The following is a 20,969-nucleotide window of genomic DNA, read 5'->3' as shown; positions in this document are numbered from 1 at the left end:
GGAGCTCACCCCGTCATGGGGATTCGAACCACCGACCTTCTGATCGGCAAGTCCTAGGCTCTGTGATTTAACCCACAGCACCACCCGCGTCCCTTTAATTACTTTGGCTTTAAATAGATATAATTCAGGAGAGCGTGAACCGGAATGAGTTGAGGGGAATGGAGCATAAATGAATGGGAAACAACTGGTATTTCGGCAGGGTGCAGATCAATGGAAGAAGTTATCTGGGGTGATCTGGGCGAAAACAGGTTGCCTTGACATTTAAATCAGCAGATGTAAATTCCATGCAAATAGTGCCCTGGGTAGCTGTGCCCTGAATCTTTTGCTTCCGTGGGTGGGCAACTCTCTTCCTGACACAAGCTTTCTCTTCTTGCCTAGAGAGGTTCCTGGAGGAGGACCCCTCGGGGGAGGCCCAGAGGCAACTCATCCCATTCGGTTGTGGGGCACGGGTCTGCCTGGGGGAGACTCTGGGGCGCATGGAGGCTTTCCACGTCCTTGCACACACCCTGCGGGATTTCCAGATATTGCCCCCATCGCCTGGACACCTCCCTGACCTCAGGGGGTCCTATCGGTTTATTGTGCATTGCAAGCCCTTCAGGGTGAGGCTGGTTCCCTGGGCAGCGGCGTCTGATCTCGCAAAATGAGGCCTCCACTGGCAGTCGGGACGACACTGAGGGTCCCTTCCGACTCTGCAGTTCTATGATGCTGTTATCTTGGGACAGTCACAGACTCTCAACTGAGTCGTTGTGAGGATAATATAGAAGGGGGGGACGGGAGAACTATTTTATGCCACTTTGAGCTCCTTGGGAGATATACTCTAGCTATTTGTAGATAGATATAATAAACGTTAATCAATTTAACCTTAGTGTACATTAGACTGGCTTTTTGTGGTTTTTATAAAAGATTTTCTTTTGCTACAAAACAAATGGGGAAAAGTACATATTTTGTCTTCACGAAGAGTCTTTTTCACAGTTTTTTTAGGGTCTTTTTCACAGTTCAGTTACATGTAGGGAGAGATACTTGAGTCATGGGCATCTTGCGATTGGGGGAAAAGAGAGGGGAGGGAGAGTGTTGTACTTTAGTTCTGTTTCAGTGTGTTAGTGTAGGGGTTTGTGTCAACATCACGTGTATCACACAATAAATATTGCTGCAAACATTTCTGAGATCATGGTCTTTCTAATGAGCGGCTTTCTAATGAGGTTTGTTAATTGTCCTACTTTAAATGTTGTGAGGATCCTATGGCCTTTTAAAATGTGTTTTTTAGGGGTGGGGGCTATTGGGTTGTTCTTTTAATTTTGATTATGTATCTTGTGGTTTTATATTTTGATTTTATTCTGTGAACCGCCCTGAGACCTCTGGGTATAGGGCGGTATATACTGTAAATTCAATAAATAATTATAATTATGCACGTACACACACACACATACACACACACACTATCCTGAACTTTTAGATCACCCAGGTCATTGTTTTAAAACAGGGGTGAAGACACATTTAGCCCTCAATATATTGCTTGACCCCAACTCCCAACATCCCTGGCGACGGGGCCAATGAGAGTTGTAGCCCAGTGACTTCTGGATAGCACCAGGTTGGCAAAAGCCTAGGAGACCAGGGTTCGAATCCCGACTCGGCCATGAAGCTCATTAGGTGACTCTGGTCCAGTCCACTGCCTCTCAGCCTAGCCTACCTCACAGGGTTGTTGCAAGGCTAAAACGGGGAGGTGGCAAACCACCTTGAGCTCCTTGGAGAAAAAGGGTGGAATGTAAATTAAATAAGTAATGTTTCTCCTTATCATGGCCACCCACTCATTCACACCCACTTTCCCTCCGGCCCATAGAGGAAAGCAAGTAGGTTGTGAGGAAGGTCTGCCCTCTGTCCGATGCTACTTGGCTCTGCCCCATCCTCCACTCCCTAAGATTCAAGAGACCCGTAATCAGTTCTCAAAATCAGTTCTCAAAAAGCTGAGCCAAGAACAGCCCTGCAGGATCAGGCCCACCACCAGCAAAAGAAAGACACGATTCCTTCTCTATCCTTTTTTCCAAAATTTATTTTTTATTTTAAACGTTTTTCTCACAAGGATCTAAAAAATAACAACCCCCCACCAAGCGCTTCATATAGAGAAACTTAACCCTGATGCACCCCCCCAAAAAAGTACCACTGTACAGCCTGCCCCTCCCACCCCGTGCAAAGATCCTGCCCCATCTCAGGTCAGCGACAGCTTCTGCCCAGGAGCAATGCGCTTGTGCTGCCCTCACAGGGGAGAAAAGCAAACCCTGTTTCCCCCAAAGTGCTGAGGACACGTGCTGCGATCCAGGGGCCTTGAGAGAAGTGCCAACTGCATGTGCGATTCTGTTTGCACCGTCTTTTATTCAGGGCTCTCGCTGGAGCCACCCAGGACAGCAGTCGGAAGGTGCTAAGTGCACAAGGTGCGTGCCGGGCTTCTGACACTTGCGGAGAAACGACAGCAAGAAATCAAGATCCTGCCAGGGAGATTGGAAACACCTTGTTTCTTGCCACCCTAGTTCTCTCTCTCTCCACCCGCCTTTCATTTTTCCAGGCTTTGGATAAGACTTGAGTTCCCATCTTGGCCCAGTGCTAGAGCATCTGATTGGCATATAAAAGGTCCCAGCCCACTCCAATGGCCTCTCCCGGAAGAGTTGGGAGAGATCCTACCTGAAACGCTGCCAGTAGCTTGATGGACCAATGTTCTGGCTCTGTATAAAACAGCTTCCTAGGTTCCTTATAACTAAGATGGGCTCTCTATAGCTTCTGCCTTCTGGAGCAGGAGAGGCTGAGTTGCGATCTGAGGCCAGTGTTCAAATGGCAGGAGCCTTTTGTGAAGAACTCGCCTACCATTTTTAGAAGGCCACAGCGGAGGCACAATTTGGCTAAATGTGTGTATGTGTGCACCTGCATGTGAAATCAGGCAGCATGGCTTACAGATTTCAAATTCCCCACTACCTTTCCTTATGCAATCAAAGCGATGCTCTGGTTTGCTTAGAACTGTTGCGCATCTAACTTTTTAAACAAGCGCTATTTGCTGTTTTGCTCTTCTTAGCTTCAACGCATTCATTGTTTAAAATAAGAAATCAATTTGAGAACCGTTTTCCATCTGTCACTACCTTCAGCACCTATCAACAGATTCTTTCATTCAGGGCCCTCCAGAAGTTTTGTTGGACTACAACTCCCATCATGCTGGCTGGGGCTCATGGGAATAGGAGTCCTACAACATCTGAAGGGCCAAGGGTTCTCCAGCAGCCTTAAGTCAACCCATCAGGTCATTTTTCTGGTGCCATTCCACACCTGGAGTGCTGCTTACATTTTTTTCTAAAACAATTTCCCCCCGTATCCAGAGGAATTAGTTCTAGGAATGCACATGCATACTCCACTTTTGAATGAGGCCTGGTAGCATTCAGTGGCACAGAGGAAGAGGCTGGAAGCAGAAATATAGAGTTCTCTCCTACTCTACCAAAGAAACTGTAGCCTGTTTGCCTTCAGGTAAGGCTGTTCCTTTTATTCCGTTTTGTGCAGTTTACACTTCTCATCCATTAGAGGAGGCATGGCCAACTTGGATTGAATCTGGCCCTTAAAGAAATTACATTTCCCGCTCCCCACCAATGGCCTGAATACATTTTCCCTCAAGCTGTGGTGGAAACTCCAGTCACAATTTCACTTGTATGGTAAAAGAGCTTCAAGTTGCAAGACACTCAGATATTTCCCACTTCACAGCTGCAGCTCTGTCTCTCCTGTCTCTCTCTCTCACACACAATTTGGTAGGTCAGGCTAAGCCAACAGCTGTGAAGCCCATGGCAATAGCAACACTTATTATTTGTAAAGCACTCTGCTAGATGACCGCAACACTGGCCTCCTTCTCACTGAGCTTTCAAACCTGTGTCTGGGCTGTACCAATTCAGACAGCAGGTAGGGGTTCCTACGGCAGACCGTTTCAAATTTCTTCCCGCATGTAGAAAACTAACATGGCAGGAGCCTTCTCTCTCACATGATAGTTTTCTACTTGCAGGGTTGAGATAGATAGGAGGATTCAGCCATTTACACCCTCACCTGTAGCCTGAAGTGGTACATTCAGTTGGAAGTGGGCCAGTCTTCCCTTACAAAGACAGACAGTAAAACCACCATTGCTTGCCAGCTAAAATCAATCTAACTGTTATCAATTTGCATCTCTTCCAGTTTTCATCTCGGGGGTCTTTTCAGCCCACGTCATTCAACTCTCTTTTTGTTCTGTGATCTCTTAAGCTGCCAGCTCATCCAGTTCACCTGTTCTTCTCTTTCTGTCTCTTCTTTGCAACGGCGAGTTGTTTGGGGAGGGGGAACACAAGAGAGGCAAAAGCTTTTGCGTGGATGGGGGGCAGCTGGCTTCAGTTTATAAGATTCCCAGGAGGGGTAAAAGAAATGCCAAAAATAAAAAGTGCTTTTAATGTTAACCTGCTTTCAGCGACTGTGTTTACGAATTTACCTCCTTTCTGAAAAGGATTTGGGGGAGAGGGAGGAGGAGAACTGGGGGGGGGGAGCTGAAGAAGGGGAAGCCTGACTGGAGACAGATGTGTGGGAGCAGGAAGCGAGACAGAGGATAGGGCTAGGAGTCAGCAACTACAAGATCGTGGGCCAAAACCCATCCCTTAAGAGGAGAAAATGGCTTCTGTGGCAACAGTCCATGTTGGGGATTGGGACGCTGGCCAATCTGCCCTTGTTATCAGTGACTCTCCAGGAAAAATCTACTTGCTGACCAGGCAACAGCTATCCTGCAACATGCTCCAAAACTAAACCATTCCATCCCCTTAACTCTGCCCCTTCCACTATCATGTGCGTCGCATCCCTCTCATCTTGTGGCTGGTCAGCAGGAGATGGGGGAGGAAACGAATATTACAAGGTGCTTTTGAAAAAATTGTCCATTTCCTTTGTTTTGCTCCTTCCTTTTTCTCAGGGGAATTTGCGGCAGGGTGCGAGGTATCTCCCATTGCAGAGGGGTGGTTGCTGCTGCTGTTTCTCTTTCCTCCTCCTCTGTTCTCCCCCTGAGTCAGTCCTGCAGCCTCCTTCCCTTTGCTCACACCCGACGCAGAGGCCGGAAGCCGCGGGGTCTCAGTTTCATCTCTGTGAAAGGGATGGAAAACTCGAAGCCTTTCCAGTTGAACCAGTTGATGCCCTTGGATGAGACAGAGAGAAAGAAAGAAAGAAGGTAAGTGAGAAGCAAGGAGATGCATAATCTAGGAACGGCATGTTCCCTGATTGGAGACAAGGACATAAGCAGGGTCTGCTGAATCACGCCAGTGGCCCACCGAGTCCAGCATCCTGTTCTCACAGTGGCCAACCAGAGGCCTGTGGGAAACCAGCAATCAGGATTCGAACACAAGAGCCCTCTCCTCTCCTGTGGTTTCCAGTGACTGGTACAGTCATACCTCGGGTTAAAGTTCCTTCAGGTTGTGCGTTTTCGGGTTGCGCTCCACGGCAACCCGGAAGTAATGGAATGCGTTACTTCCGGGTTTCGTCGCTCACGCATGCGCAGATGCTCAAAACGATGTCACCCACATGCGCAGAAGTGGCGAATCGCGACCTGCGCATGCACAGACGTGCAGGCGCGGGTTGCGTTCGCTTCAGGATCCGGAACGGATCCCATTCGCATCTAGAGGTACCACTGTATTCAGATGTATTACTGCTTCCAATTGTGGAGGTACAGCATTGCCATCGTGACCAGCAGCCATCGATAGCCCTCTCCTCCACGAATTCCTCTAATCCTCTTTTAAAGCCATCCAAGTTGGTGGCCATCCCTGCCCCCATGGAGAAGCGACTTCCATAGTTTAATTGTGTGCAGTCTGAAAAAGTGCTGTCTTGGAGAACTGGATCTCCATGGACGTTGGACAGTTCAGACAGAAAAGAGGAACAGGAACTGCCGATGTTTGTTTGTGTCCGAAACGGAAACCAGCAGATACACGACTGTCCAAACCAGCAGATACACGACTGGTATTCGCTGTAATTGTAGCTTTCCAAATGATACCGAATTGATTGCGGGTTTCTCACCCACCTCATTGCTTTGCCCTGAAATAAATGGGGTGGAATAAATAAATAAATGGAGTGGAAAAGAAGAAGGATAAGGAACTTAAATCAGAAGCGAGGATCTTGTGGCTCTCCTGGCATTGCCAGATTCTCACTCCCATCCCCTCTGACCGTTAGCCATGCTAGTTAGGGCTGATGAGGCCTGGAGTCCAGTGACGCCTGGAGGGCCACAGGGTCCTCATCCTTGTTATGTGGATGAAATTGATTATTAAAGGGCCAGATCAAAATGATCAGACAACAGCAAAGGTTGCTAGGTTTATCGAGGGTGCAGTGAGATTAAGGGCCACTATCTGAACGATAATCTTGGTAATTTGATTGCCCTTTTTACCCATTTTATTTGTATATACTTATGTTGCCATGGCCATTGGCTAATGCGAATAAAGTTTATCTATCTAATTATTACAGGGATGGGGAGCCTGTGACCCCCAGATGATGTTGGACTACAACTTCCATCAGCCCCAGCCAGCATGGCCAATGGCCACCAGTTTTGGGAGTTTTAGTCCAACATCATCTGAAGAATCCTAATCGATGTCCTGGAGGGCTTGTTTGCCACTATAAGAACAAGGATATATGACTGCATGGACCATTGTTCTCATCAAGCAAAGTGCTTTTAACTTTCTCATCATATATATTTATGTATTTAAAGGTCCTGGACCTTTGAACATCTGCACAGGGGGTAGAAACTGAACAGGCAAGCAAGTGATGCTCTCCCCATCACGGCAATAGGAAAGGGACACCGGCCTGTCACTCATAATTTGCAAGCACTTTGTGTTTGAAAGGTGCAGCTGCCCTTCACTCCCCCTCACCCCATTGCAGTACCTGGTGGTCGCGGTTGTTCGCGTAGAGCCCATTGAGGTTGGCGTAGTGGCAGTTGCGGTACCACCATGCACCGCGGTAAGAGACAGCACAGGGGATGATGACTCGGTTGGGGTCGCGGTCCTTGGTGGAGAAGACACTGCCCGAGTGGTAGGTGAAAGCATCACCTGCGGAAGTGGGAAGAAGAAGAAGAAAAAGAGTTTGGATTTGATATCCCACTTTATCACTACCCTAAGGAGTCTCAAAGCAGCTAACATGCTCCTTTCCCTTCCTCCCCCACAACAAACACTCTGTGAGGTGAGTGAGGCTGAGAGACTCCAGAGAAGTGTGACTGGCCCAAGGTCACCCAGCAGCTGCATGTGGAGGAGCAGGGAATCGAACCTGGTTCACCAGATTACGAGTCCACTGCTCTTAACCACTACACCACGCTGGAAAGGAGGAGAGAGGGTTTGAAATGGAGCACAAATCTTCCTCGAGCCTGCGCTCAGCCTTGAATCCTTAGATCCCCCTGCTCAAACCTGCCTTGAGGTTCCCCCACTCAAAAGAATAATATAATATGAGTAAATGGGTATGTATTGCTATGTATTTGCGGGCGACAGCTGCAACATCTAAGGAGAGGGAGAAGGCTTGCAAAAACAGACACCTTTATGTATGCAGGACGATTCAGGGTAGGCAAAAGAAAGTCCTTCTCCACACGGTGCATAGTTAAACTATGGAACTCACTCCCACATGAGGCAGTGATGGCTGGCTTTAAAAAGAGGATTATACACATGTATGGAGGGAAAGGCTATTGATGGCTATTAGCCACCACAGTTAAGTTCTGCTTCCACTGTCAGAGACAGCATGCCTCTGAATAATAGCTTCTGGTTTGTTTTGTTTTGTTTTTAACTTTCTCACGTTCACAGAATCATAAAACGATAGAATTGTAGAGTTGGAAGGGACCCCAAGGGTCATCTAGTCCAACCCCCTGCGATGCAGGAATCTCAGCTAAAGAATCAATGACAGATGGCCGTCCAACCTCTGCTTAAAAACTTCCAGTGAAGGAGAGCCCACAACCTCGCAAGGGAGAACTATCAGACAGCTCTTACTGTTCCTCTGAGTGAAGTTGCCCTGCAGACATCCTAAGCACTCCCTCTGAAACCAAATTGCCCCAGCCCCCCTCACCAGCAGTGCCGCTGTAACTGCCCAGGTGCAGGCGGTAATGATCAGCAGGGGGATCCACGCGGAAATTCTGGTAGGTTGCATAGACAGACTCGTTCCCAGCCCGCAGATCCACGCGCAGCTCGTAGTCCCCTGATGTCGTCAGCTGGTGCAGAGCATCGTTCCCTGGAGAGCAAGGCAGAGAGCAGGATGAGCCCTGTTTCCCTCGCGCGCCCTGGTTCCCATCCTCCTGCAATATGGCTGTCACTTTAGGCTGCGTATTTTGTTTTCTTTGGAGAAGAGGCTTCTGGTGACTTTGCAGAAAAAGAGAGCCAGTGCGATCACACTGCTGCAAGGGTGGGGGACCTTTTTAGCCTGAGGGCCGAATTTTTTCCCTGTGCAACCTTCCAAGGGCCAGTAGCAAAAGCAGGAGGAAGAACGGATGTAAAGTTTACCTTTGTACATCAGGCTACTCGCTCTACAAAATTAACACAACCCTGTCTGTCCTGCATCCAGGCAAGCAACAGGTATCATGGGGGCGCTCTATGTGGGTCTACCTTTGAAGGTGACCCAGAAACGACAACTAATCCAGAATGTGGAAGCTAGACTGGTGACTGGGAGCAGCTGCCGAGCCCACAGAACACTGGTCTTGAAAGACCTGCATTGGCTCCCAGTACGTTTCTGGGCACAATTCAAAGTGTTGGTGCTGACCTTTAAAGCCGTAAACGGCCTTGGCCCAGTATACCTGAAGGAGCATCTCCACCCCCATTGTTCAGCCCTCTGGTGGTTCCCTCACTGCGAGAAGTGAAGTTACAGGGAACCAGGCAGAGGGCCTTCTCGGTAGTGGCACCCGCCCTGTGGAACACCCTCACACTAGACGTCAAGGAAATAAACAACTACCTGACTTTTAGAAGACATCTGAAGACAATCCTGTATAGGGAAATTTTTAATGTTTGAATTTTCTTGTGTTTTTAATATTCTGTTGGGAGCCGCCCAGAGTGGCTGGGGAAACCCAGCCAGATGAGCGGGGTATAAATCATCATCATCATCACCATCAGAATCCAAGTACACATTCCAGCCAGGCAAAGACACCCAAGGAGAGTGTTGAGCAATGCCAGTGAGGTGAGTGGCCTGGGGAGCATCCCAAGAGCCAGGCAAACAGCCCCAGATGGTCACCTTTGACCTCCGTCCCTGACATATGGCTTATGTTTGAGAGGCCTGGTTTTAAATCCCAGCGTGGCTGGGGAAAGCCTTTCTTGTGCCATGTGTTTTTTTCCTCCGTTCCCAGTTTGTAAAAGAACAGTGGCAACAAACCTGCCACAGCATCCTTTTGTGCAGATGGAGGAATTAAAGGGCAGCTAAGCGATGTACGCACCTAGCCAGAACTCCCGGGTGAGGTTGCCAAAGCCGGTGGCGTATTCCTGCCAGTTGCGCCAGAAATTGGTCTCGCCGTTCATCCGACGTTGGAAGACCTAAAGAGAAGGAGGAAGAGTGAAATGGCACGGTGGGGTGGGTGTGTGAGAGAGAGTTTTGCGTGTCCAAATGAATTTCTGGTGTGTTTATGTCTGCTGTGGGTAAACAAATAAAATTTGCATCAAGGTGGCCCAATGTCAGCGCCAGCTACAGCTGGATTTCTGGATAATGCAAATTAATGCCCCTCAATATGCTCCTGAACAGCACAACTGCATAAATGAAGAAACCCCACAGGAATGGGGGAATCTGTTTTGAGCTGACACCACCTTTGAATGTTTCTGCCCATAATTCCATTCCTCGGCTACCCTCCTTAATACTTACTATCCAGCCTCCTCCATCAGTCTCCATGTCGCAGTACACCTGCAAGGGGCGGTCCTGGTTGCCCCCAAGATAAATCGTCCTCACTCTCGAGGGTCCCGGCCCATTCTGGCTCTCCTCTGCGCAATCCCGAGGGAAGGGGTATCTCAGGGGTCCTGCCGAGGAAAGAAAAGACGACTCTGCCAATGTCTATCCTATACAGTGGTACCTCGGGTTAAGAACTTAATTCGTTCTGGAGGTTCGTTCTTAACCTGAAACTGTTCTTAACCTGAAGCACTACTTTAGCTAATGGGGCGTCCTGCTGCTGCCGTACCGCCGGAGCACGATTTCTGTTCTCATCCTGAAGCAAAGTTCTTAACCTGAGGTACTATTTCTGGTTTAGCGGAGTCTGTTTTTAAATATTTTTATTAAATTTTCCAACATACATTTATAATATCCAATCTGAATTTATCACATATTTTCTCTTTTAGACTTCCTTCAACCTTTCTGACAATCATCCATTATTCAAATTTTTAAATACGCATTTCCTAATTTTATATTGCATTTTATAGACCTTCACCCTCTTAGTTTTCATCAATACAATAGTCCTCTAACATTCACAGAGCTTCTTGAAATCCCACTAGCGTTATTTGCTCATCACATACACATTTCAGATAATCTGAAAATTTTTCCCAGTCCTCGATGAACTTTTGATCTCGTAGATATCTGATCTTTCCTGTTAGTTAGTCTAGTTCTGCATAATCCATCAGTTTCATTCTCCATTCTTCGAGCGTCGGCAATTGTTCCTGTTTCCAGGTTTAGCGGAGTCTGTAACCTGAAGCGTATGTAACCCGAGGTACCACTGTATACTAATTGCAAGCTCATTCTCTGTTTGCTGATCTTTATGTAGCTATCCATACAGAGAGGCTCAGGGGAACCCCAAAGATACAAAACTAAAACTGAAACATGGGGAAATAAGGGGCTCCAAACCATCCCAATGAAGACGAGATGGACAGAATGCTGGCTGACTGTTGAAAGGAGGGTGAGTAGAAAACCTTAGGGCAGGGCATGCTGGAATGGAGTACCTGGAAGAGAGCACGGCCAGCTGGCTCAAATCCCAAAGAGGAGTATTCCATGCTGCAACATTTTGTCACAGTTCCCACTTCAGTGTAAAGGAAGATAACCTCCATTTTCAGGAGCAGCTGTTGGGGACTGATTTCCATTATTGTGCCCTGTTTATGAGCTTCCCAAAGGCACCTGCTACCAGACTAATGCTTGGGGCAGTGGTGGGGGTGGGTGGAGGGAAAGAACTAGATCAGATGAACGACATAATTCAATATTAAGTGAGCTGAATTGTCTCAGAAACAGTGGAGGCTGGTCCATTGGGGAGAATGGGGCACTGCCCCACCAACCTCAGCCAGCCCCCTCCTGCTGTCCTTACTTACAATCATTGCAGAAGGAGGCACTGACCATCTCAATGTTGCCCTTGTAAAATTCAGCAGGGAGGAGGATGGGGACAAAACTGGAATGAGCTGGCTCACTCTGCCCTTGGCTCTCTGGCTCCACCTACTGTTGGCCTCCTCTGCCTTCTGCCCTGCCAGCCCCAATGGCTGTAAGCCACCATTGCTCAGAAGGGATTGTTCTGAGAAAAACTGTCAGACACCACTGCCTACAAATGGCACAGAGACTTTTGGGGGCCAATTTTCACTTGGCATTTAAATCTTCCTGTTTCATAGCATAAAGGGGTTGGGCGTGTGGTCCCAAGATGCAGAATCGCGAGAGGGCAGCCTCTTGTTCTAGAAAACAGCAGCAGTTCCCCCTCTTCCTCCTCAAGGAGCGTGTTCACACAGAGATGAGTCTGGAGTTAATGACTTGTGAGTCTCATTCTTACATGTGAATGTCATCACTGCAGAATGAAAAACTGAGGTTGGGAGAGGCATGCGTAATGCAAATGGGCGTTCTCTCTCTGGTGCAGGTTTTGCGAAGCTGTCAAAGCCTCATGTGCCTAAACACAAATGTGTTGACCCTCGGACACCCCAGGCAGAGCAATTACCGGTGGTGAAGGACGTGGCGGTTGGGGCTGTAGGAGTGCCTCTTCTCAGTGCCTGGACTTGAACCTGGTACCGACTGGAAGGAATCAGGTCTTGGAGTTCATACGAGGTGACAGAAGCGTCCACGGTGATCTCCTGTGGAGCAGACAATGAGGGGCAGTGAAAAGCCAAACCAATAACATGCTGTGAAGCTTACATGGTTAACCCCAAAACTCTTCCCCTATAGTAGAGTGCTCTCAGCCCTACTATCAGAAAGGTGAATCAGCCAGTGAGTCTGACACTTCATTTATTCTCAGGGAGGGATTGTTCAGGGCCTACATATAGGCTTTACATATTGGTAAGGTAAAGGTAAAGGGACCCCTGACCACTAGGTCCAGTCGTGACCGACTCTGGGGTTGCGGCGCTCATCTCGCTTTATTGGCCGAGGGAGCTGGTGTACAGCTTCCGGGTCATGTGGCCAGCATGACTAAACCGCTTCTGGCGAACCAGAGCAGCGCACGGAAACGCCGTTTACCTTCCTGCCGGAACAGTACCTATTTATCTACTTGCCCTTTGACGTGCTTTCGAACTGCTAGGTTGGCAGGAGCAGGGACCGAGCAACGGGAGCTCACCCCATCGCAGGGATTCGAACCACCGACCTTCTGATCAGCAAGTCCTAGGCTCTGTGGTTTAACCCACAGCGCCACCTGTGTCCCAATTACATATTGGTATGTTGCCTAAATAAAAAAAGGTTTCAGCCAGAACCAAAGACAATGTACAGAAGACACCTGCCTAATGTCAATGGGCAGGGAGTTCTAGAGTCTTCACAATACAATTTCTCTCCTGGGGAATCTGATACAAGATCAGTGGTTTTGTTGCATGCTGCATAAAGGTAAAGGTAAAGGTACCCCTGACCCTTAGGTCTAGTTGCAGATGACTTTGGGGTTGTGGCGCTCATCTCGCTTTACTGGCCGAGGGAGCTGGCATTTGTCCGCAGACAGCTTCCGGGTCATGTGGCCAGCATGACTAAGCCACTTCTGGCGAACCAGACCAGCGCACGGAAATGCCATTTACCTTCCTGCCAGAGCGGTACCTATTTATCTACTTGCACTTTGACGTGCTTTCGAACTGCTAGGTTGGCAGGAGCTGGGACCGAACAACGGGAGCTCACCCTGTCACGGGGATTCGAACCGCCGACCTTCCGATCGGCATGCCCTAGGCTCTGTGGTTTAGACTGTTTAATCCCAATGGGCTCTGCTTTGTAGGTTTCAACTTGAAAACAAACCATGCCCTGTACTGCCATCCCTGGAAATTTTCACTTCTCAGGGAACTGGGGAGTACATAACCAGAACAATGCTAGACAGTTGGGTACCTTTGATTGTCCAGACGGGGTTTCATAGGTCAACAGATATCCACCAGGAGGGGCACGCGGTGGCAACCAGGTGAGACGAGCACTGCGGGATGAGATTTCACTGGCCTGCAGATCCCGGGGTCCATCTGCCCCTGGAAAATGGAGAGGAATAAAGCTTTAAGAAAAACCAAAGCGGTCAAGTTATCTACCTGGCACAGGGAAGATTCCTGCCCCTCTCAATGCAACATGTACCCTCTCAGCAGCGTAAACCAGAGGGATCCAAGAAGGGAGTGAAGGGATAGCTCAGTTGGCAGAGCACGAGGCTCTTAATATTAGGGTTGTGTGTTTGAGCCCCATGTTGGGCGAAAGATTCCTGCATTGCAGGGGGTTGGACTAGATGACCTCACAGTCCCTCCCAACTCTGCAATTCTATGATTCTATGTAAACTTGACTAAGGAGAACAAAATGAGAGCTCTGTAAGATCCAGGCCAAAGGCCCATCTAGCTGTTCTCACAGCTGCCAGCCAGATGCTTATGGGAAGCCTGAAAACAGGACTTTCCTCACTTGTGATTTTCAGCAACTAGTCTTCAGAGGCATATACTGCCTCTGACAGGGGAGGTAGAACAGACTTAGGACATGGTTCCCTCCCACATCTATTTCAGGCCCTCCAGTCTCCGTTGGCTGGCTTTCCTGCCCTTTGTGAGTCTCAGAATGTCTCTATCGCTTCCCCGGCCCCATCTGCATACCGGTGGTGAACGTGGCGCTGGCGGGAGAACTGCGGTTTCCTCCTTTCTCCCCATACACGCTGGCCCGATATTCTGTGTCCAGGTGCAGCCCTGACAACTGCAACTCAGCCCGGTTCCCTGGCACTGACTCGGAGGCCCTTGCACCTGGGAGAGAAAGAGAAGAGACGGATTATTAAGAATGGGCCCTGCTGCAAGTAGAGATGGGTGGATCTGTCAGCTTCGGGTTTCTTCAGTTTGACCTTTTTTGCATTCACAGGTTCAGGCCTCCACGCTGCCACATCACCTGCAATCTTTATTTTTTGAAAGGGTAACATGCTCATGGAAATTCACCAGCATTTTAGTGTGAATTACACACGTCTGTAAGCAATTTTGCTCCTTAATTTTGCTCTGGGCCACTTTCCACCACTGTTCCCGAGCCACTAGTTTGCGTCTGACTCCAGCTGTGGGACTTTGAAGTTCTACTAAGAACAACAGTGCAGATCACAGAAGTGCAAGGCTTACACACCTTTTCCTCTTGTCTTGTGGCCATGTCTGCCTTTTGTGGCAACAAGTATAATGCAATGAATTACACTCTCAGTCTCCCCGCTGCCTCCCAAATGGAATAAGGGCCTTGACCACCTGCAAATCACCCCACCCCTGCCCAAATCCCCAACTCTCACCACCGGCAGGCCCGTAGGTGACAATGTAGTTGTTCATCTCAGCCACAGCAGGTTGCCACGTAAGCACAGCTGACGAATCCGTGACGTCGATGGCACGCAAGTTGGAAGGACCATCTGGAACTGTGAGGAGAAGAGAGGAGGATGCTGAAGGAGGTACAAGCTCCAGCAGAACCGGTTGAAAGGACCCTAGGAAGAAGGTATGGGAGAGAACCCCTTTCTCCCCCTATACCCTGAAACCCTCCAGACACACTGCTGTGCCCAGGTCTGATGCCCAAATAGTCCTAATTGGTACAAGGTGCCTTCTTAAAAGTGGATTCCTGGTCTTGGAAGAGACCGGAAGTGGTTGAGAGTCATTGCTGTTTCTATCATGCAATATTATATTTCAAATGAATCACTAAGTTGTTTATTTTTGTAGTCATGCTTTTCACTATGACTTATTTGCATTGGATCTGATTGGTTGTCGGGTGTGTGATCTTTGTTGTATATTTTGTCGTTCCCATGGCTTGTGAACTGCATTGTGTATAGCAATGTGGAAAGGCGGTATAGAAATTTAAAATGGAATTGCTGCGATGTGCTCTATGTGAAGCTTCCCTTAGGCTTCTCTGGAGTACAGTCGTACCATGAAAGCCGAGCAAAATCCATTCCGGAAGTCTGTTCGACTTCCAAAATGTTTGGAAACCAAATCGCGGCTTCTGGTTGGCTGCAGGAAGCTCCTGCAGCCAATCGGAAGCCGCGAAAGCCCTGTCAGACATTCAGCTTCCAAAAATAGTTCACTAACCAAAACAGTCACTTCCGGGTTTGCGGCGTTCGGGAGCCAAAACGTTCGAGAACTAAGCTGTTCAAAAACCAAGGTACGACTGCACTGCAATGTGCTTAATGTGAGGCTTCCCCTGGAAACTGCAGCTGTTGCAGAATGCAGCAGCAAGGCTGCTGACTAGGGCACCCCGTTGACACCATAGAACACCTCTGCTGAGAAAGCAGCACTGGCTGCCAATATGCTATGGAGTGCAGTTCAAGGTTTTGCTTTTAGCACCTAAAACCCTGAAAGACTTGGAACCACCTTGCCCCATATATCCCTGTCTGGCAACTGTGTGCCTGTGATGGGCCCTGCTGGGAGGAGCTCCACATGCCCCAGAAGTGCACTTAGTTTGTATTAGGAACTGGGCTTTTAGTGTGGCCACTCCAGCACTCTGGAATCAGTTACAAGCTGAAATTAGACAGGCACATAACATCTTGTCATTCAAGTGACTGCTGGAGATGTTTTTGTTTAAGAAGGCTTTCCTAGAAATGTAACCAGGTATTTTTACGAAGTATTGCCAATGGTATAACTACAGAAATGGTTTTATCGCTTTTAGGTTGCTTTTAGAGATTGCATCTCTTGCATTTTATCATTTTGTTCTTTGTATGTTGCTTCAATAGTTTCTGGGTGTGAAGTGGCTTATAAATCTGTAAAACGAGGAAACGAATAAAATTATGGTGTGTCACAGCTTTTCCCCACGGACGTACCTGTGGTGACATAACCCACCAAGGGCTCGCTTTCTTCGAACCCACGAACAGACATCACAGTGACCTCATAGCTGGCCCCGGGGGTCAGGCCCTCAATGGTTGTTCGGAGCTTGGATCCATCCACAGAGATGCTCCTTGGCTCTCCTGCAACAGAATTAGCAGGTCTCAAATCTCTGCAGAACTGCAGGACACCAGGATGTCAAACGTTTGTCTTAGGAGGCAGCCCATTGTTCTTCCACTGGCCAAGACTGCGGTGTCACAGGCTGATTTAAGCTGCTGTCTGGACTCCAAGAATAGGATTGCTGCTAGGGATGGGAAGATCTGCTAGGTCAATCCTCTCAGTTTCTGACTTTTCCAAACCTTAATAGTTTAGTCTCCACATGTCAACATAGGTTTGCGGATGATTATTATTGAGTTCCCCATGAAAATCCATCAGTATTTTAGTAAAGTATATACACATTTTTGTGTGCAATGTTGCCTGAATTGCAACACAATTCCCCCTAATGTAATACATTTTTGAGGATATTGAAGATATCTAGGAAGCTAGTAATGCCACCCTGTTTAAAGCTAAAGCTAAAAGTAAAGGACCCCTTGACGGTTTAGTCCAGTCAAAGGCGACTATGGGGTTGGGGTGCTCATCTCGCTTTCAGGCAGAGGGAGCTGGCATTTGACCACAGACAGCTTTTCTGGGTCATGTGACCAGCATGACTAAACCACTTCTGGCACAACGGGACACCGTGACGGAAACCAGAGCACACAGAAAGCCATTTACTTTCCCGCCACAGCGGTACCTACTTATCTACTTGCACTGGTGTGCTTTTGAACTGCTGGGTTGGTAGGAGCTGGGACAGAGCAACGGGAGATCACTCCGTTGCAGGGATTCAAACCACCAACCTTCCAACTGGCAAGCCCAAGAGGCTCAGTGGTTTAGACCACAGCGCCCCTCGCGTCCCTTTTGCCAACCCGTCTCCCCCACGGGCGACAGGATACAAGGCCTCACCTCCATCTGAGGGCTGGAAGGAAACTTTATAACCATCAACACGAGATGACGGTGATCTCCAGTTCGCCACCACGGAGGTCTCACGGATGTCATTGAAGAGCAGGTCCCGGGGGCTATCCAGCTCTGGAAGGGGAAAGAGAAAAGGGAACAGATTGTTTTGTTGCATGCATGAGAGCTCGGAGCTGCATCGTTGGAGCTCCTAATGTCATGTTCTTCCTTTAAAAAAAGTTTGGAGTGGGAGAGAGGAGATGGATTTGGATTTCTGCTGCTGCAGCAGCACCACAGGGGACACAGGGCTGGATCCGCCGCCCCTGCTCTCCCCATGGAGTGGCCCTGAGCCCAATAGCCTGCTTTTTTGGAGAATAAAATTACGTAGGGGGTTCCAGTTGCATGACTCCAACATAACGCATCGTTTGGCCCTCGGCATCCAAAACAATACCCACGCTTTGGCACCTGCCTCTCTGTTGCTCGCTCTCCCCCCCCCTTGAAATCCTCCTCCCTTTCTCCTGGGATTAACTGTGGCCAGTTTGGCTGACCGCAAAGGAAACAGAGAAACGCCAAAGATTAATTCCTCGGGTCTCACAAAGGAAACCACAGCTGGACGCCAGCCGAACCCTGCGAGCTAAGCCAGGGCTGCAGCTGTTGGGGCTGCTTCTCGCTGCCTCCTAAAAGATCAGCTTGGACCCTTTGAGATAACCGCTTCTGCCCCCCCCCATGGCCCTCTTAGCCTAGGTTAACTGGTACAGTTTGGTGGTTGCAGCTGGCTGTGTTTTGTGTGTGTGTGTGTGTGATGGAAATCCTTGCTTTTTTTTTAATGCCTTATTGAACAAAAGAAGTAAAAATAATTCTACGTTTGCAGAGCAAATGAGGGACAAGTTGGTTTTCTAAAAAGTCCCTCTCATTTTTGCTGCTTCTTCATATGTGGGTAGAAGAATGAGGGCATTTCAGCACTGCAAGAAAATGGGTTAAAATGAGGGGTGGAAGAGGGTTTAGCAGTGGTGATGCAAATGTTTCCTTGTAGCCACCATGCTCTACCTCCCCCCCCCCCCCGTAGCCCCTTGGGACAAATGCTACATCATCATGTAGAGTTGCTAACATATTATTGAAGGGGGGCAGTGAATGGTGGCTGCTGGAAACAGCTTGCATTGCCACTTTTACCGGGGCCAACATGTCTCGCTTGTGAAACTGGCAGCAGCGGTGAATACGGCTTTCTTTCCATCTCCTAACTTCATGCCAAAAGCTCTCAGCCTTTATCCTTTATTCTCCCGTGAAACCAATCTCATAGGCTCTCTGCCTCCTCAGTCTTCCCTATTTCTTCATTCCATTTCTGCCTAGCAACATCAGGCCTCTTGTGGGTCCAGCAGGACATGGTGTGGGTTTCCCTCCCCCCCCCCACTTAACTGGCCTTCTGCTTTTCTCACATGAGCTGCATCAACAAATCTGTTTAGTAGCTAGAGACCATTTCTTACAACAAGCATTCCATGACATCATGGAATCTCAGCCAATAGCTGTGGAGCAAGGCTCACAAGTAAATGGCAGCCAGTTTTCCTAGCTGTAACATGGAATGTGGATTTGGATTTCCCTCGGATTGCCCATGCATGCAAGCATAATTCAGCCGACAGACTTCAGGAGATTAAGATTTTTTCCTCCTGCTTTTCTGGGTAGCGAGGTGGCACGTGTGGCCTTCTTACCTGTACCACTTGTCGTTGCCACTGTGTTGATGCTGGCCGCTTCTGACCCGTCCTGGATGCCATAGACGGTAAGGCTGTACTCGGTGTTGGGCGAAAGGCCCCGAAACACGACAGAGCGTTCATTCCCGGTCACGTTGATTTTCTTGGTCGGTGTGGGACTCATTTCACTATCCGGAACAGAGATCTTGCGCTGGACCGAAAAGAAATCAAACTCTCCCTCGGGAGCTTCCCATGTGAGCTGCAGCGTAGTGGGTGTCACCTCAGAGACAACCAAGTTTTCAAGGAAGGCCCGTTTGCTGGCCTCTGGGAAAGCTACGGGATAAAGAATAGAGATGAGTGAACAGGCAATGAAATGACAGATGAATTTCAGATTAAGTATACAGTGGTACCTTGGGTTAAGAACTTAATTCGTTCTGGAGGTCCATTCTTAACCTGAAACTCTTCTTAACTTGAGGTACCACTTTAGCTAATGGGGCCTCCCACTGCTGCCGTGCGATTTCTGTCCTCATTCTGAAGCAAAGTTCTTAACCCGAGGTACTATTTCTGGGTTAGCGGAGTCTGTAACCTGAAGCGTATGTAACCTGAAGCGTCTGTAACCCAAGGTACCACTGTACATTGATGAACATCACACCCCAAAATCATCACCATCACCATCATCCTAACTTCACAGAATTGAATTGGGGGGTGACTAATCAGAAAAGAGATCTTGGGGTTGTAGTGGGCAGCTGAATGACTATATGATCTCAGGATGTGGCAAGACTGAGAACAGTGAATTCCATGGTGGGGCTTGTTAGGAAGGGGGCCAGTTTGGCTGGGAAGACCCCTCACCCTCTGTGGCCCTTAAGACTAGAACCAAAGCTGGATTAACAATTAAGCAAAATAAGCACATGCTTAGGGCATCAAGGGGAGGGGGGCACCACAGTTATTTTCCATTGCTGGATTTTTAACATTAATGGTCACAAAATGTTCATTTTCTGGCGGTTCCCTCATTGTGAGAAGTGAGGTTACAGGGAACCAGACAGAGGGCCTTCTCGGCAGTGGCGCCCACCCTGTGGAACGCCCTCCCTTCAGATGTGAAGGAAATAAGCAGCTACCCTATCTTTAAAAGACATCTGAAGGCAGCCCTGTTTAGGGAAGTTTTTAATATTTAATGCTGTATTGTTTTTAACACTTGATTGGGAGCCGCCCAGAGTGGCTGGGGAAACTCAGCCAGATGGGCGGGGTATAAATAAATTATTATTATTATTATTATTATTATTATTATTATTATTATTATTTCAGCTGAAATATATTAAAAATCCCTGCAGAACAGCTATGCAGCAAGGCATGCTGGGTGTCTTATCTCTGCTAAGTACAGAAGCAGATGTGTTATGTAAGACTAGTTTTGAGGATCTGATCAAAGACCGCCATGAGAAAAAGTAGGAGAACTTTTTTCAGATATAAAGTGGAAGTATTCAAAAATAAACATCGTTTTCCATCTTACTGTAGGTTTCATTTCATTTCAAAAACGGAAATTTTTTTTTGCGGTTTATTCTCGTTCGTATTTTGAATTAGCTATATATGGGGCCACCAAAATCTTTTAAGTGCTTAGGGCCTCTAAAGGTCTTAATCCGGCCCCCAACTGGAACTCACTGGAACATCCAACAAAGTTGACCGTTGAAATATTAAGGAGAGAAAATAAAGAAAGCACTTGCTGGAAGCCATGGGAGGGGAGAGACATCTTGTTCTCTGTTTGTGGGCTTCCCACAGGCATGTGGTGGCCACTGTGAGAACAGGGTGTTGGACTATCGGCCTGATCCTGTGGAGATTCTTATCTTATGTACTCTTCAGAATGCACACTTTTAACTAGATGGGATAAGGGCAGGGTTCAAACTGCTGGTGCCACGTGTCTAAGTTGTTCCTCGGCCTTGCCTGTGGCTGATCCTCCAGCTGTGCCTCTTACCCCCGGTTCCATCCATCTTCTCTGCAACAGGACCGGCCTTGACAAAGAGACGTCAGCGCCACAAGGCCCTTGCCTCATTTTTCAGACATGCTCGCATGCTGCACACGCCAGCACATTCCCCCCTCCCTTTGCGTAAACACCGAACGTAAGTGTCGGCCTCTGTCAGCTCATTAGTAAGTGGCCTGACTTGTACCATTAATCTCTCCACACATTTCTGCGTTCTGCCTGCGTCCTGCTCCTTTGATGAGC

General features: G+C 48.3%; 2 protein-coding genes across 10 annotated transcripts in view; one reads left to right on the top strand and one right to left on the bottom strand.

The window, feature by feature from the left end:
- The window catches only part of CYP21A2 (cytochrome P450 family 21 subfamily A member 2), a 194,576-nt gene that overhangs the window by 19,249 nt on the left and 154,358 nt on the right, over positions 1 to 20,969 (top strand). The window contains exon 10 of one of the 2 annotated variants that reach the window (XM_083601749.1): positions 379 to 1,156. The exons of the other annotated variant lie outside the window; for it this stretch is intronic. Coding sequence (XP_083457875.1) covers positions 379 to 644 — 266 coding nt within the window. The 3' untranslated portion in view covers positions 645 to 1,156. Of the gene's footprint in view, positions 1 to 378; positions 1,157 to 20,969 lie in introns of those variants that run through there. 2 annotated transcript variants of the gene reach the window in all.
- TNXB (tenascin XB) overlaps positions 2,033 to 20,969 on the bottom strand; it is a 121,159-nt gene continuing 102,222 nt past the window's right edge. For all 8 annotated transcript variants that reach the window (XM_083600262.1, XM_083600264.1, XM_083600263.1 and 5 more), the window contains 12 exons: positions 18,779 to 19,090; positions 17,088 to 17,210; positions 16,088 to 16,231; positions 14,582 to 14,701; positions 13,923 to 14,066; positions 13,198 to 13,328; positions 11,849 to 11,981; positions 9,820 to 9,971; positions 9,401 to 9,497; positions 8,050 to 8,211; positions 6,889 to 7,052; positions 2,033 to 5,161 (listed from right to left, as the gene is read on the bottom strand). In XM_083600262.1, coding sequence (XP_083456388.1) covers positions 5,063 to 5,161; positions 6,889 to 7,052; positions 8,050 to 8,211; positions 9,401 to 9,497; positions 9,820 to 9,971; positions 11,849 to 11,981; positions 13,198 to 13,328; positions 13,923 to 14,066; positions 14,582 to 14,701; positions 16,088 to 16,231; positions 17,088 to 17,210; positions 18,779 to 19,090 — 1,781 coding nt within the window. In that variant the 3' untranslated portion in view covers positions 2,033 to 5,062. The remainder of the gene's footprint in view (positions 5,162 to 6,888; positions 7,053 to 8,049; positions 8,212 to 9,400; positions 9,498 to 9,819; positions 9,972 to 11,848; positions 11,982 to 13,197; positions 13,329 to 13,922; positions 14,067 to 14,581; positions 14,702 to 16,087; positions 16,232 to 17,087; positions 17,211 to 18,778; positions 19,091 to 20,969) is intronic.

Source organism: Podarcis filfolensis (genome assembly GCF_964270895.1).
Source record: "Podarcis filfolensis genome assembly, chromosome: 2".
Taxonomy (NCBI): Eukaryota; Metazoa; Chordata; class Lepidosauria; order Squamata; family Lacertidae; genus Podarcis; species Podarcis filfolensis.
The sequence above is the reverse complement of the archived record's forward strand: the minus strand, read 5'-3'. Positions and strand labels throughout refer to the sequence as shown.